Here is an 18,747-nt window from a genome sequence, read left to right as displayed (position 1 = left end):
AAAGAACAGTTTTAATAAATTTATTGAAAATATTAATTACAGATCCGATAGTGCTAAAACATATAAATTTCTAAAGAATATTTCCAATACAAAGGAAAATACTAGCCAACCTTTTATTCATAATAACAAAACGCTAACAGATAGCAGAGATATAGCGAACGCATTTAATAAACACTACTCAAACTCTCACAGATTACATCCCAATATCAAAAAAACTGACAAATTTATCAAAAGAGAATTACATAAAAATAATAAAAACAATATTACTAGTACAAAACCTGAAATATTTCATCAAAATTTTACTTCCTAAGAATTAAATATAGCTATACAAAATTTAAAAACCAAGAAATCTCCTGGCCCCGACATCATTCATTACGAATTTTTTTAACATCTGGGGGAAAAAGCCAAGTCAGTACTTTTATCCATTTTCAATTTATCACGGAACACCTCAATTCCTGCAGCTTGGAAAAAAGCAATCATTGTACCAATTCACAAAAAAGGCAAACCTGCTCATGATGTTAATAGTTATCGATCAATAACACTGTTAAGCATGATAGCAAAAACCATGGAGTCCATGATCTCCAACAGATTAACTTGGTATTTAGAATCCCAAAATCTTTTATCACCAAGACAAGCCGGCTTTTGACAACTACACTCTACTAATGAACAAGTCATATGCCTCGGCCAAGAAATAAAAGATTGTTTTAACAAGAAAGAAGATGCCTTGGCAATATTTATTGACTTTCAGTTAGCATATGACTCTGTTTGGAGAAATAAATTATTACTAAAACTCCAGAAATTAGGTATCTCCAGCAATATGTTCAGATGGATATCAGAATTCCTTAGTCAAAGATTCATTGCCACTAAATTCAATAACTCACTTTCTAGTTACAGACAAACATATCGAGGTCTACCTCAGGGCGCTGTCCTCAGCACAACTTTATTCAATATTTATATAAATGACTTACCCTCCCTATTAGAGGAATCAAACATGAAAACAGCACTATTTGCAGATGATATAGTTTTGTGGACTTCCGGATCTTACAGACATAGAGACAAAATTCAAAATTCTGCTCTTAAAGCTCTAAATCAACTACATGAATGGAATACATCAAATTTGATGACACTCAATTTAAGCAAAAGTAACTACCAAATATTTTCACTTGGTAAAAAAGAAAGAGAATTCAATATCCAATACCATGGCCAACACCTTCCTAGGACTTATGAATCCAAATATCTTGGAGTTCTTTTCGATAGTAAGTTAACATGGAGCAACCATTTGAAATACATTTCTGAAAAAGCTCGTAAAAGATTCTCCCTTCTAAAAAGACTAGCAGGAAAGAAATGGGGATGCTCTAGGAACACTTTGAACACTACATACAAAATGTTTATACAGCCAGTGCTGACATACTGCGGAGAAATTTTAATTACTTCACCTTTCATAAACGAAATAGAATATGTTCAAAACCAAGCTCTCAGACTCATTACTGGTGGAATCAAAACAACTCCAATAGATTCTATGAGATTCCTCACTAATATTAACAGCATCAAAATGACAATAGAAGAAAAAGCACTGATTCAATAGGAAAAACTTATTAGATTACCAGGAAACAATTGGCATTCATACAGTCCTCTCTGTAGATTGAAAACTCAAAAAAGTTCCATATCCATTGTTCAAGAATTAAAACAGAAAATCAATATCCCGAATTTAAAATAAAACCTACAAATTAAACCAAAACCTTTAACTCTATTAAATATAGAATATAATCTAAATTTAACAGAAGAAATACTGAAATCAGAAGTAAACACTGAAATACTGAAACAATTGTCTTTAGAGACAATTAATATTAGGTACCCTCCACAAAACTGGCTTCATTTATACACTGACGGATCCTTGATCTCCAGAGAACAAGGTGCCGGTGCAGGTGTTACGTGCTGTCTCTTCTCACTTTATAGATCTCTTGGGTATGGAACAACAAGTTTTGATGGAGAAATCATTGCAATAAGTGAAAGTCTCAGGAATCTTCTATGCCACATCAATAAATTTAAAAATGCAGTTATATTGTCAGACTCCAAAGCAGCTATTCTATCAATAGTCTCTAAACACACACCTTCATCTCAAACAGCAGAAATAACTAAAATGCTCTCTCAATTAATATCACTCAATAAAAGAATTGTACTCCAATGGATACCATCCCATTGTGGAATCCTGGAAAACGAGAATGCGGATGCTTTAGCAAAGAAGGGCAGCACTTCTACTTACAGACCTGTTACTAAATCTACATATTACTCTGTGAAAAGATTTATTAAATCTACATACTTAGACTTCAACAAACAAAATTTGATAACACAATCTCAAAGGAAAAATGGAACTCTCTGCATCAAAATCCACAGCTAATTCCCGATTTACCATGCAAATCGTCTGTAGCTGCATTTAGATTGGTAACAGGCCATGATTGTTTGGCCAAACACCTGCATAGAATTGGAATATATCAGTCCCCTAACTGCCCATTGTGCAACTCAAACCAAGAAATGGATTCGGAACACCTCAAAATCTTTGCTTCAGTGGCTGGCCATGATAATATCTTTGAAAAATATTGGAGTGCAAGAGGTCAAATGACTTTATTGTCAAACGCCTGGCATTAGAAAACAACAACAACAACATTTTCAAAATTTATTTGGTTCATGCTTTAGGTTATATTATCACCAATTGATTGTAACCATTTGAATTTATCGGATTTAATCATGGCTTTGACTTGTTTTCTAAAATTAGAAAAAATTTGACAATGTTGATCAGTTTTATATTTTTTGTAATTTTTATGAGCTTTTTTTTTTCTTAATAATCTGACGTAATTTGTTTGAAAACCATTTACGATAGTGCGATTTTTTAACACAGGTGACAGGGACAGAAAGAAATATAGCATTGTTTATAATTTGAGACAAGGAATTTGCAGCAGTGTTTACATCAGTAGTGTGATATATCCTGTTCCGATCATAATTGTAAAGAATAGAATAAAGATTCAGATAATCACCTTGAGAATAATTTAAATATGAACTAATATGACAGTGTTCCGGTATCGATAAATTTACTTCAATAAAATAGAGATATATAGATGACAAATATCCTCTAAAACTAGAGAGTGATTCCCAAGTTTAACTATGCTATTATTGACATTAGTAAAAACCAAATCAACAAGATTTTTACTAGTAACGGTAGAGTTAATTTTATTTAATCCAAGAAGGCAAGTCGAGGAATATTAATCCTTAGACTTAATTTTAGAGTAATAATGAGTGTCATTAAGATTAAAACCAGTTGACCAGTCCATACCCGGAGTATTGAAATCACTAAGGATTACTATTCTAAAATTTTGAGTATGAAGATTTTTTTTCAAGAAAATTAAGATAAGATTTTAAGAGATTGTGATCTGTATCAGGAGAGAAATAATGGTTACCAATTAACAGATTAAAACCATGAGTCATTGTAATTTCAACCCAAACGCATTCACTAATAATTTCTACGTCAAAACGCCTACTTGTAAAAAGTAACTGGTTGCTAATCGCTGTTAGGATACCACCATCTCTTTTTTTGTTAGTGTCTTCAAACATTCTGTCTGCACGAAACACAGTATATTATTAGGAAATAAATTTAATTAACTGACTCAGATAATCATGTTTCAGTGAGACAGATAATGAGATCATTATTACTCAGTATATTTTGAAAAATTTCATCAACTTTAGTATTAAGTCCACGAACATTTTGGTAGAAAATCTCAAGATGATTAATAGAACTGAACATTGAAAATGAAAGCGAGCAAACTAAGAGGCATTTCCCTGAGAATCAATGGAGTTCGAATTGGCAGAATGTGTAAAATGCTGTTCAGGTTTTAGTTTACCATAAAATGGTGCAATTAGGCAACCTGCAGGCCAAACTTCAGGATTGTTAATGGAATCAAAATCCTTCACATCAACAGTAATGTGGAAGGAAGAATATGATTGAAATTTAGTTTTGAGTTTAGTTACAGCGAGAGATCTTAGCTGAAGTTGATTCTTCAGAGTGTCCTCTATATTGTTTGTGTTGACTTTGGAACTAAATCTCGAAACAAATAGAGATTTAGTTCTTATTCTCTCAGGGGCCATTTCAATGTTACTCGTAGCCAATGTTCCAACTTTGGGTTCTATTTTTTTATATTTTTTTCGAGATACTAATTGAAAACCTTCGGATTCGTCAGCAGAAGTTGAAGCATTGGCCTTATTCAGTTCAAGATTGTTATGTCTAACTGTAACAAGAGAAGTTGTAGATGCAGACTTCCTTGTTGTTGATGCATCAGAATTACAAGTATATGAGTTGTCAGCAGCTTTGTTCTCTGACACTACCTTACTGTATGACTTCTTAATAATGAGGTCATTAGATTGAACAGAATGTTGACAATTAGTAGAATTAATCTGATTAGAATTTAAAGGGCACCCACTCTTAGACAATAAGTCAGACAATTGCTCTGTAAGAACAAAATTTTCGCTTTTCAGCTCATTCATGTCTTTCTCCAGATTCTTTACATAAGCCAAATATCACTCACCATGTCCAATATCGAGACACTATTAAGCCTTACTGTTTCAATTTGTACTCCAAGCCCATCGTATGATGATGGAAAGTTCGGAAGAACCAATTCACGGGTAGGCGAGATCACCTTCTTTTCCCCAAGTTGAATGGATCGCACTGGTGTGTTGTCTCCTTGCGAAGATTTTAAAACACTTACACATTTCCGGCACTTATAAGAAGAACTTCCACTTTGCATGAAATTATCAAATTCTGCTTCACCAATGTTAAGGCAATCGAGATGAAATCGAAGACCACAGGGTCCAGCACATTTAAGAAATTTCTGTCTTTTGAAGAAGGCCGAATTACTTATCATACAGATATCCTTGCTTGGCGCCATAGCAATACAAGCAACGAGGTACTGACTATGCTATATAATTCAGGCAGCTACTCACTAGCACAACCGTTCAGCATGATGGCTTACGACCGAATGATGATGATGATGATGATGATGACGATGATGATGATAATAATAATAATAATAATAATAATAATAATAATAATAATAATAATAATAATAATAATAATAATAATAATGTGCTTTTATCCGCCACCTTTTTGTTGTGTTTTTCATCACGAAACCTGATAACTGTGTTAATAATTGATTTTTTTTAACTCCACTTAGATCTTTAAAGTCTTTTCTTGTGCGAAAAGGAGGTTAGAAACAAAAACATTCCCATGCACTGAATAGTAATCATCCCCCAGCCATTATAATATACAGTATACTACACAGAGTTTCACCACCTTTTTCTCAAGAATAAGTGCACTGATAATGATGATGATGATGATAATAATAATAATAATAATAATAATAATAATAATATTAATAATAACAATAATAACAATGAGTTGTTATTCCCATACACAACTTGATCCAAGTAATGCCATATTTGAAGTCAATATGTTAACTTGCTTCATTCATTACATCTTTCTAACGAACAGTTATAGATCACAAAAGAACTGTTTATTTAAATAACTTAACAATTCTTTAGTGCCATTATGTTACTTCATTCACATGTAATAGAAATTGCGCAATTTTAGTTTAAAGACCACCTAAATATATAAAGGTGGAAGAACTTCCACTTTGATATATATATTCCAAGAACGCTAAATTAAATGTTGAATAGAAATACGAGGGGGGACCCAAAAATAAGCGGATTTTTTTTTTTTTTTTTTTTTTTGAACTCTACATTCACAGTACTTTAGTCCCCTTCAAAGTATTGTCCATTTGCATTAATGCACTTGTCCCAATGCTTTTGCCACTGCTGAAAACAGTGCTGGAACTCTTGAGGCAGGATACTGTTCAAAGCCGTTAGTGTATTTTTTTTTTATGTCATCCACATCACTGAATCACTTTCCTTTCAGACATTTCTTCATCTGTGGAAACAAAAAAAAAAAAAATCCAACAGAATCAGATTGGGTGAGTAGGGTGGATGAGGCACAAGCACCATGTTGTTGTTGTTTGTCAAAAACTGTCGGACCGTCAGAGCTGTGTGGGCTGCAGCATTGTCGTGGTGAAGCAACCAGTTCCCATTTCTCCACATTTCGGGCCGTTTTCGTCGCACACTCTCTCATAATCTTCGTAACACATCCAAATAGAAATGTTGGTTCACTGTTTGTTCTGGCTGAACGAACTCTTTGTGGACAATGCCATTCACATCAAAAAAAAAAAAAAAATCAACATTGTTTTCACATTGGATCGCACTTGACGTGCTTTCTTGGGTCATGGTGAATTTGGAGTTTTCCACTGGCTCGATGCTTGCTTTGATTCTGGATCATACCCATAGCACCAAGACTCATCCCCAGCCACAATTCTTTTAAGAAAATTTGGATTGTTCTCTCTTCAAGTCGCAGCAAACACTCACACGGTTTTATCTTCAGTCATCTGTGAGCAAGCGAGTAACAAATTTTGCAGACACCAGTCTCTTGTGCAAATCTTCCATTAAAATTTGCTGGACTGTGCTCTATGACAGGTTCGTTTGCTCAGAAACTTCGTCAATGGTCTTTCGACGATCTTCAGCAATTGCACATTTAATTTTGGCAATGTTTTCGTCATTTCTTCCTGTCGAAGGATGCCCGGGGCATGGCATGTCTTCAGTTGACATGTTGCCAGATTTGAAATGGGAAAACCATTTGTAGACCTGTGATTTCCCCAAAGCATCATCATTAAAGGCTTGCCGTAGCATCCCAATGGTCTTGGCTGCAGTTTTCCCTAACAGAAAAAAAATTTCACACACACTCTTTGTTCCTTGTGGTCGGCCATCTCACTAATTACCAAATGGTTGAAACAGGAATGCAAACAACACAGCACCACAAACGAGCCACTTAACTCAGACTGACGCCAACTCACTAACGGTCACGGGAGACCCCAAACTAACACCACCTAACAGCGCAACTCATAACTACAAAGCATGCATGTGCAACAGTTTGGTTCTGGTTACTTTTTAAAGCCAGCACAAATTCTGATGGGGTTAAGAGTAACTACAATTACTGCTACTTTTTAGTTCATTCTGTTTCTAAGGCAATGTGAAATGCAGCCACACAATTTACTGTGTTGTGCCTGTCTCTTAGTCAATGATAATGGTCATCATAATGTGTTGGTGATGGTGATAATGATGATGATGACAGTTACAGTGATCGTTAACAGTATTGGTAGTGAAGAAAAAGAAAACAATTGGTGGATACCTTGAGAAATATCAGCAGGATTTGAACATATGTACCTGCACACTGTAATATTGGAAGTTTTCCAGAGTCCAAACTGATGGGATGCAGAATATTATGAAATACCCATCATTACACTTATGTTCAGATGGATATCAGAATTCCTTAGTCAAAGATTCATTGCCACTAAATTCAATAACTCACTTTCTAGTTACAGACAAACATATCGAGGTCCACCTCAGGGCACTGTCCTCAGCACAACTTTATTCAATATTTATATAAATGACTTACCCTCCCTATTAGAAGAATCAAATATGAAAACAGCACTACTTGCAGATGATATAGTTTTGTGGACTTCCGGATCTTACAGACAGAGACAAAATTCAAAATTCTACTCTTAAAGCTCTAAATCAACTACATGAATGGAATACATCAAATTTGATGACACTCAATTTAAGCAAAAGTAACTACCAAATATTTTCACTTGGTAAAAAAGAAAGAGAATTCAATATCCAATACCATGGCCAACACCTTCCTAGGACTTATGAATCCAAATATCTTGGAGTTCTTTTCGATAGTAAGTTAACATGGAGCAACCATTTGAAATATATTTCTGAAAAAGCTCGTAAAAGATTCTCCCTTCTAAAAAGACTAGCAGGAAAGAAATGGGGATGCTCTAGGAACACTTTGAACACTACATACAAAATGTTTATACAGCCAGTGCTGACATACTGTGGAGAAATTTTAATTACTTCACCTTTCATAAACGACATAGAATATGTTCAAAACCAAGCTCTCAGACTCATTACTGGTGGAATCAAAACAACGCCAATAGATTCTATGAAATTCCTCACTAATATTAACAGCATCAAAATGACAATAGAAGAAAAAGCACTGATTCAATAGGAAAAGTTATCAGATTACCAGGAAACAATTGGCATTCTTAAGTCCTCTTTGTAGATTGAAAACTCAAAAAAGTTTCATATCCCTTGTTCAAGAATTAAAACAGAAAATCAATATGCCGAATTTAAAAGAAAACTTACAAATTAAACCAAACCCCTTAACTCTATTAAATATAGAATATAATCTAAATTTAACAGAAGAAATACTGAAATCAGAAGTAAACACTGAAATACTGAAACAATTGTCTTTAGAGACAATTAATATTAGGTACCCTCCACAAAACTGGCTTCATTTATACACCGACGGATCCTTGATCTCCAGAGAACAAGGTGCTGGTGCAGGTGTTACGTGCTGTCTCTTCTCACTTTATAGATCTCTTGGATATGGAACAACAAGTTTTGATGGTGAAATCATTGCAATAAGTGAATGTCTCAGGAATCTTCTATGCCACATCAATAAATTTAGGAATGCAGTTATATTGTCAGACTCCAAAGCAGCTATTCTATCAATTGTCTCTAGACACACACCTTCATTTCAAACAGCAGAAATAACTAAAATGCTCTCTCAATTAATATCACTCAATAAAAGAATTGTATTCCAATGGATACCATCCCATTGTGGAATCCTGGGAAACGAGAATGCGGATGCTTTAGCAAAGAAGGGCAGCACTGCTAACTTCAACAAACAAAATTTGATAGCTCAATCCCAAGGGAAAAAATGGAACTCTCTGCATCAAAATCCACAGTTAATTCCCGATTTACCACGAAAATCGTCTGTAGCTGCATTTAGGTTGGTAACAGGCCATGATTGTTTGGCCAAATACCTGCATAGAATTGGAATATATCAGTCCCCTAACTGCCCATTGTGCAACTCAAACCAAGAAATGGATTCGGAACACCTCAAAATCTGTGCTTCAGTGGCTGGTCATGATAATATCTTTGAAAAATATTGGAGTGCAAGAGGTCAAATGACTTTATTGTCAAACGCCTGGCATTAGAAAACAACAACAACAACTTCAACAACAACACTTAATCAAATTTGAATCAGTTTGCTAATTGGAAACATATTAGTACCTGCATTGTATCCATACGTGAAAAAGTAGCTGGTGGTAAGAAATATGGTGCACTGCCAGCAAGCCATGAAGCTGTTGGAAGTCCTATTGGAACCAGACTGTCATATTTACAAACCATTTGTCCATGGTCACCAAATTCAGGATTCATTGTCAGATATTGGAAGTCACACAAATCTGTAAGTATACGATATTTTTTTTTTTAATGCATTGATACAAAATTAATTATATGTATTCATATAGGAAGGTAACAAAATACAATTATTGACATCTAGGATATAATGTAGAAGTACCCTCTTCAGACGTCTTGCAGAAACATACAGAACATGATGATAGAGCTCTAAGCATTCATGATTTTGGCACTAAAGGCAGTGAGGTGAGCACCACACCCCGACCACTTTTTACCCCCAGGAAATCTCCAGGGACTGGATGAATCCCAGTTTTGAAAACGTGAAAAATCCAGCCATCACTCGTGATTGAATCCAGGGCCTTCCCATCTGTAGCCATTTGCTCTACCAACTGGGCTATCTGGTCGCCATAGGATGTAGTAAGGCAAAAATTTTATGGACTTTGATTACTGTTAACACCAATAACATAGTTGTGATAATAATATAGGTTTTAAATTTAATGTAAAATAAAACATATTATATTATTATACATATCCTGAACATTGTAAAATTGCATCTGATCTCTATGATGGTAAAAAAATAGTTGTGATACTTTATGTGTATAATTATATACTGTAATTACTTTCAAAGTTATGATGCATTCTGCCAGTATTAAGGTTGCCATACAGTCCACAGATACAGATGATATAGTTTTGTGGACTTCCGGATCTTACAGACATAGAGACAAAATTCAAAATTCTACTCTTAAAGCTCTAAATCAACTACATGAATGGAATACATCAAATTTGATGACACTCAATTTAAGCAAAAGTAACTACCAAATATTTTCACTTGGTAAAAAAGGAAGAGAATTCAATATCCAATACAATGGCCAACACCTTCCTAGGACTTATGAATCCAAATATCTTGGAGTTCTTTTTGATAGTAAGTTAACATGAAGCAACCATTTGAAATACATTTCTGAAAAAGCTCGTAAAAGATTCTCCCTTCTAAAAAGACTAGCAGGAAAGAAATGGGGATGCTCTAGGAACACTTTGAACACTACATACAAAATGTTTATACAGCCAGTGCTGACATACTGCGGAGAAATTTTAATTACTTCACCTTTCATAACCGAAATAGAATATGTTCAAAACCAAGCTCTCAGACTCATTACTGGTGGAATCAAAACAACTCCAATAGACTCTATGAGATTCCTCACTAATATTAACAGCATCAAAATGACAATAGAAGAAAAAGCACTGATTCAATAGGAAAAACTTATTAGATTACCAGGAAACAATTGGCATTCATACAGTCCTCTCTGTAGATTGAAAACTCAAAAAAGTTTCATATCCATTGTTCAAGAATTAAAACAGAAAATCAATATCCCGAATTTAAAAGAAAACCTACAAATTAAACCAAACCCTTTAACTCTATTAAATATAGAATATAACCTAAATTTAACAGAAGAAATACTAAAATCAGAAGTAAACACTGAAATACTAAAACAATTGTCTTTAGAGACAATTAATATTAGGTACCCTCCACAAAACTGGCTTCATTTATACAATGACGGATCCTTGATCTCCAGAGAACAAGGTGCCGGTGCAGGTGTTACGTGCTGTCTCTTCTCACTTTACAGATCTCTTGGGTATGGAACAACAAGTTTTGATGGAGAAATCATTGCAATAAGTGAAAGTCTCAGTAATCTTCTATGCCACATCAATAAATTTAAAAATGCAGTTATATTGTCAGACTCCAAAGCAGCTATTCTATCAATAGTCTCTACACACACACCTTCATCTCAAACAGCAGAAATAACTAAAATGCTCTCTCAATTAATATCACTCAATAAAAGAATTGTACTCCAATGGATACCATCCCATTGTGGAATCCTGGGAAACGAGAATGTGGATGCTTTAGGAAAGAAGGGCAGCACTGCTACTTACAGACCTGCTACTAAATCTACGTATTACTCTGTGAAAAGATTTATTAAATCTACATACTTAGACTTCAACAAACAAAATTTGATAACACAATCTCAAGGGAAAAAATGGAACTCTCTGCATCAAAATTCACAGTTAATTCCCGATTTACCACGAAAATCGTCTGTAGCTGCATTTAGATTGGCAACAGGCCATGATTGTTTGGCCAAACACCTGCATAGAATTGGAATATATCAGTCCCCTAACTGCCCATTGTGCAACTCAAACCAAGAAATGGATTCGGAACACCTCAAAATCTGTGCTTCAGTGGCTGGCCATGATAATATCTTTGAAAAATATTGGAGTGCAAGAAGTCAAATGACTTTATTGTCAAACGCCTGGCATTAGAAAACAACAACAACAGTCCACAGAATAGAGAACTTCTGGATTTTACTTATGCCATAGAGAAGATTGTACAAAAATAGTTGTGACACTTTTGGCCGGTTTTTTCCAACTATTGTTAGAACACTTAATGACTGTTAAACCTTCAACAGTTTGTTAAATACAGTTTTTCCATTTATTCAACACCAGTTTGGCTTACCAGATTCTTAACCGTTTGTTAACTTTAAATGTAGGATTTCAGGCTGTTAACCCATTTAACAAATGGTTAAACATGGCGGATAACACCACAGCTGTTCAGACAAAAGTTGTGAAAATAATATGTTATGTTTCTCTTTGAGGAATGTTTAGAGTAAGGGCCGGTTTCACCAAGCTTCAGTAAATCAATCCAAATGAAACATTAACTAGTACTGAACATTAAAATATTTACACGAGTATGTTTATATGTGCGCTGTCTCCGTAGATTTCAAGCCGAGCAGCTATATTGCCTCGTTGCGCTGGTTACGTCATTGCTCTCTGATGGAGCAGTCAGTAGCATGTTGGCTTGTCATCCCTGGAGCCCGTGTTCGATTCTCGGCGATAACTTTTTTTTTATTAATGTAACTAATTTTTATACATGTTACCTTTCTTCATTTTTTAAATTTTGTGTAGTGGAACGAATTATTTCGCAAGTCTGGCTCCACTAGGAGAATTTAAAAAACTCTTGGGAGATCAATTTTCTTCCCGAAATGAAACAAAGATAAACAAACAAATTAAAGAAAAGTAAAAGAAATACACATGTGGATCTAATACATTGTCCACATGCCACCAGCGTCTATCACTGCCTGGCATTTTCGGGGCATTGAGTCCACCAGATTGCGGAAATAGTTCTGGTCCTTAGCGAAATCTTCCCAGGTAGCCAGAAGTTGATCCCAGAACTGATCTGGATTTTGAGGTGGGATGTCTCGATATTTGTCAATCCTCCTCTTTTTCATGCTTTTCCGTGAACCGTCTTTGAACGTTTTTTGGCGGTGTGTGCAGGGTGATTATCCTGCTGGAAAATTAAATTTCCATCGGAAAGAAAACGATTATAAATTCCAAGAATCCAGCTCTTTCGCTTCTGTTTTAAAGCCAGTGCAAACGTATCTTATCGCTAGCTATAATATAATTCTAATAAATGAAAGTTAATATACCAATTAAGTTTTGTTATGTTTGAGTGCACATTATGTATTAATTTACTAACATTTCTTAGGTACCTGTATGTAGTTATAATAATCACTTTCATGTCTTAAAATAAAACTCAGTTGTATGTTACCTAGTTGACTAGTTTCAGCGTTGTCTCAGCCGTTTTTATGATATTCTAACCTATGATCAGTTTCTTCTAAAATTTTGAGTACTGGTACCACGATCTTCGTGACGCGGTATCTTTTGTGAATCTTTGTGTCATTCAAATTTTCAAAATGATCGGTTTTTAAATGATTAACATTATTTCCATTTGAGTCTTAATTTTCGAGTAGTTCCAGATATAACAATTCTGCGTCGAAACATTCCGCAATTTTATATTGCAACTAATGAATAATTACAAATTTAAAGACGGAAATTTCTATCACTAAATTTAATGATAGTTTTACTGGTTCGTTAGGCTAAAGATGTTTGGTGAGAGATGAAAATGATTTAATGAACCAGTAAATAAATTAATGAATCATTAAAACCTTAATGAAGCTTTGTGAAACCGGCCATAAGACTGTTAATATATCATTTAAAAGACATTTTGGAATATTAATATAGGGAAGATAATCTTTATAAGTCAACTGATTATCATACTGACGCTTATTTCAATGCTGAGCTATTATCCATTTAATATTGAGAAAATATGCGATCTCAATGTGGCAAGAATTTGAAGTCAGATTTGAATATCCTACAAACAGAAATAGGCCACTTGTTCCAATTCACCACCTACTATTAACTCTAGATTCTATGTTACTGGCTCTTCAGCTATAGCCAATGTCAATAGTACTTCAAAATACGCAGTGAGTAAATAATAAAATGTTTCAGCAGTAATTGCTTCTTTAGGACGAAATTACATATAATTTATACATGGACCTGAATTAGAGAATTTTATATGATACGGAATTCTCCTCGGGGTTTTGTGTACAGTTGACTACACACACATTTGTGTAATTATTGTCACCTGGTGGTCATAATGCTGAGATTTTTCTAAACAGAAATTCATATTTACAGTAGCATTATAAAATATAACCATACTTATAATAATTATTATTATTCAATAGTAGTCAATGCAACTTTCATTTATCAACTCTCTGTATTGTATGAATCATGGCTACTGTAACAGGTTATGATTTTACACATGTTTCATGACTTACTCTACAGTACAGAATTTAAATAATAATATCAGCCAATAAGAAGTTGTCTTATATATGCAAAATCATTACCAACTGCTGTTGAATAGTTAGAATAATATTAACGACAGTTAAAGTTAAGTGTTGGTTATTTTAAACAAAATTATGTTGAAAAAATGGAAAACATCTTAACAAAACGTTAAAAATAAACCAGCTGTTAATTTAACATTTGTTAAGCCAAATTAAACATTACTTGGAAAAACTGGCCATTTATGTGCATAATTATATACTGTACTTTCAATTTATACCATTTACAATGCACTTCTGCTAGGATTAAGGTTGCCATATAGAACAAAGAACTTCTCGATTCTATTAATGTCATGAAGAAGGTTGTAAAAAAAATAGTTGTGACACTTTATGTGCGTAATTATATACTGTACTTTCAAAGTAATCTTACCAGTTATGATGCATTTCTGCCAGCATTAAGTGGCCATGTATCCCACAGAACAGAGAAGTTCTGGATTCTACTAATGCCATGGAGAAGATTGTAAAAAAAAAAAAAGTTATGACACTTTATGTGCATAATTATATATTGTACTTTCAAAGTAATCTACACCAGTTATTATGTTCTTCTGCCAGCATTAAGGTTGCCATATAGCCCACAGAACAGAGAATTCCCGGACTCTATTAATGAAAAGAAACCCCACCTTTTTATGTGTTAAAAATGCTGAATACTGGCGATTTTAACTTTAAAGCAATCTATACCAGCTATAATGCACCTTTGCCAGCATTAGGATTGTCACTTATCACACAGAACAGGGAGTTCCCAGATTATATTAATGAAAAAAAGTCCAGTATTTTTTGCATGTGTTAAAATACTGAATTTTGGCCATTTTCACTTTTTAGTATTAACAGAACAGCCTTTTTCAAAAGCTATGCTTGAAGAAATATTCTGAACTAATGATAAAAACATAGCTTTACTTTTCTCTTTTAGATCATAATGAGTGCTTACTACAGTTAATGAATGTTCAATAAAGTGATGAATACAATATGGGAAAAATAAATTACCGATACCCATAATGTGGAGATACAAAGTATGATTATGTTCACAACCCATAGACATCAGAAAAGTACAATTAACATAAGAAACTTGAAAATCCTGGAACTATATGATACATTACATTAAAACAATATTAATTACACTAGGTATAATATATATTTTTTATTCTTTGTACATAATGCACCCAATTGTAACCATTTTGTAAAGAGAATTCTGGCAAACCTAGCCAGCACTCCTAAAAAATATTTATCGTATCAACTGAAGGGCTGCAGCTTTGCTAATTCTCTATATTGAAGAGAATTTACACTCACGAAGCTGATCATCTACATGTCAGAACAGAAAAAAATCGCAAGATGCTAAATTAAGTTTACTGTGTTATCTAACTTTTCAAATGATGTTATACAGGACACTGTTCAAATGTTGACATGATAGACTTAGCAGCTAATGATGAAAAAGACAAGATATCGTCCACGATAAAACCTCTGCTGTATAACAATGATTTCCTTGATCAGGTTGATGATACTGTTCAACTAATCATACTAAATAATGCAAGCAAATTAATAAAATATTGCCAAAAAGAAGACTCAAACATTTCCAGTGCAGTGGAGCTGTGACCGGATATGAAATTTCTTGAAGGTTACTGTTACTTTATCTCCATGAAAGAAAGAATATTTCCTAAATAAATACAACCTTACTGCCAACATGCTAAATCAAAATATTTGGCCAAATACTCATTTTCTCCATTCCAAACACAGCACTACCTGAAGGTTTATTGTGCTGTGAACTGGTGATAATGAGTTGATATTTGAAGGAGCCTGAGAATTTTCCATGGGATTACCTGAAATTCGCCTTACAGTTGAGAAACCCAACCAGATAATCAACCCAAGAGGGACTCAAAACTGTGCCAGAGCAGTCTCAGACCTCGAATCCAATTGGCTATCATATAACCTACTACTTGGGTCTAAAAACAAACATGATAAACTTCACAACATTGGTTACTGCAGCTATGACCTTATATTTACCAAATATAAATTAGAGATGGTACTGAAGATTGTAATAAATAACCCAATATAATATAGTAATACTTGATTTATACATTTTCATGGAGTCTGAAGAAAAAACGGATAAGTGAGAAAAACGTAAGGGTAACTGAAATAATATTTTTCACTGATAGTGTTCTGCCCAAGAACAGGTCTTTTACTACAAATCCAGCTTTCTACACTGTTTCCTATTTTCTACCTTCCCTTTGTCTCGTCATACGATCCATAAATTATATTTAATAACATCTAAATAACATTTGAAACTACATGGGATTCACGGAAAGAATAAGTTATTTAATAAAATTTTCACAAGCGAAATTATAACTTCGTAGATAAGCCATCTTAGAGTCTATAATACAGTACTAAAATTTATAACACATAATAAATTGCCTTCAATTTTTGCTTTTATGTTCAGTCTGCCATAGTCATTGTTGTGAACATATTTGTGTGAGTCATGGCTGTGGAGCAGAATGTGCTGTTCTCGAAGTCGGTATATATCACATGCTATAGGTATAATGCTTTTGATATTGATAGGGCATACTCGTATGATATACTTCGTATATAATAATTCATAATTAGATTCAATTTTTGATTTAGTGTTATGCCATATCATGGTAAAGTTAGGCGTACTACATGTAGTACGTCAGTCATAAGAGGGGACATTTTGTGAGACTGATAGTACTGATTTTATTACAGAGGGTTTTCACTAAATGAAACCTTATATATGATTCAGAATGACCAAGTTGCTATACCTAAGTGCAATAACATTTCCATCACCATTTTACCACCAACAAATGTGTGTGATAACGTAGCTGATGAGGATTCTGATGATGAAAAGAGCCCTACAACTGACAATATGCCTGGTAGTCAGTTGTGAGCTGAGACGGAAGTAACCCTCAACATACAAGGAGAGAGAATGGATAATTATGATGAACGCCATAATGGTGATGAACACAGTAAAGTTGATAATGAGAATGGCAGTAGAAATACTAGTGATTCAGCAACTGATATACAGATGAAGAGAAAGAGTAATAAGTTTCAATTCGGAAGAAGATGACATACAGCAGGGATATTTTCCCACTAAACTCGGGGCTTGAACAAACTTTTCTCCAACAAAATTATTTGATGATGATATTATTGATATGCTGGTTAAATTTACTAACCAATATGCAGCACAGAAGAATTTCATTGGTGATGTTACCATTAGTGAAATGAAAATATTTATCCCAATACTGCTACTTAGTGGATAAGTAGATCTACCTAAGCGCCAAATGTATTGGGAAAACAGCTTGGATACCCATAACCCACTAGTAGTTGTGAATGCAGTGTCTCATGATAGATTCAAATTTATAATGGCTAATTTCCACGCGTGTAATAATGATGAAATTGATGCAGCTGATAAATTTGCTAAGGTATGGCTCTTATTTCATCATCTGAACAAATGCTTTCAGGAATATGCTCCCCATGAGGAAAACCATTCTGTGGATGAAGCAATGGTACCTTATATCGGGAAACATGGATCCAAACAATTTATCTGGGGAAAGCCTATAAGATAGTATGGATATAAAATATGGACAAAGACTACTATAAATTGATACATAATGTGGATAGATCCATACCAAGGAGCTCCAACTAGTGTCTCAAGAGAGAAATAGGATGTGGGTTTGGATGCTAGTGTGATTCTTCAATATGCAGATACAGTGACAAATCTGGGTGCATTGCCCTGTCACTTATTCTTTGATAATCTTTTCACTCCAGTACCACTACTTTCAGAGTTACATAGAAGGGGCATATAGGTACGGAAACAATAATAATTAGAGAAACGCATACATCAAAGTGTCCTTTGCAGGAATCAAAGAAAATGAAGAAAACAGCACGTGGAACATATGAGTATAAAGCGGAAAAGAATGAGAACATTGTTGTAGGAAAGTATAATAACAGCATTGTAACTATTGCTTCTAATTCAATTTCTGTGAACCCAGAGCACACAGTTTCAAGATATTCTAGAAATCTGAAGAAGAAAATATCAGTGGAACAGCCCAATCTCATATATCAGTACAACAAAAATATTGGTGGACTAAAACATCAGTGTGTACAAAACAATTATTAGGGACAAGTAATGGTATTTTAGTCTGCTGATCCACTGCATTGACGTAGCTCTGTTCTCGAATCCACTAATCGACATGTACAGTTGTCAAAAGAAAAAGTGGCTGCTCTCCAGAAGCAAAGTTCCCTTCAAGTATCTTCGCTACAATTCGGAGACAGGCGATGTTACATGTTGTTGGACCACGTTCCCTGATATCTACAGTTATAATTAAAGTATTCTGTGTGTTACTTGCTAGCGTAATGATAGCGTTCCGGCCTGGTATTCGTGAGGTCCTGCATTCGAATACAACCTGGTGCTTTTATGTTCTTTTTTGTTTTGTTTTTAAGAGAGAGAGACAAAATATACATAATTGCTCCTTTCTCTTTTATGGTTATTTAATAATTAACATCAGGTTCATAAATGTATTATGCCATGACTTTATCATGATTTATTATGACATTATGGCTGCAAATGGAAAGAAAAAAAGATTTTATTCTCAACAACAATATCTTTCATGGCATAAACAAAACAAACTTACTGGCATCTACCTTAGAACATTCA

General features: G+C 34.1%; 1 protein-coding gene across 11 annotated transcripts in view; it reads right to left on the bottom strand.

Annotated features, from left to right (window-relative positions):
- Positions 1 to 18,747, bottom strand: part of l(2)37Cd (general transcription factor IIIC subunit l(2)37Cd) — a 126,391-nt gene that overhangs the window by 59,645 nt on the left and 47,999 nt on the right. For all 11 annotated transcript variants that reach the window (XM_069843191.1, XM_069843193.1, XM_069843188.1 and 8 more), the window contains one exon: positions 9,232 to 9,404. In XM_069843191.1, the coding sequence (XP_069699292.1) occupies positions 9,232 to 9,404 (173 nt within the window). The remainder of the gene's footprint in view (positions 1 to 9,231; positions 9,405 to 18,747) is intronic.

Source organism: Periplaneta americana, chromosome 13 (assembly GCF_040183065.1).
Source record: "Periplaneta americana isolate PAMFEO1 chromosome 13, P.americana_PAMFEO1_priV1, whole genome shotgun sequence".
NCBI classification, from domain to species: domain Eukaryota; kingdom Metazoa; phylum Arthropoda; class Insecta; order Blattodea; family Blattidae; genus Periplaneta; species Periplaneta americana.
Note: the sequence above shows the minus strand (reverse complement) of the source record. Positions and strands in the feature narration are given on the sequence as shown.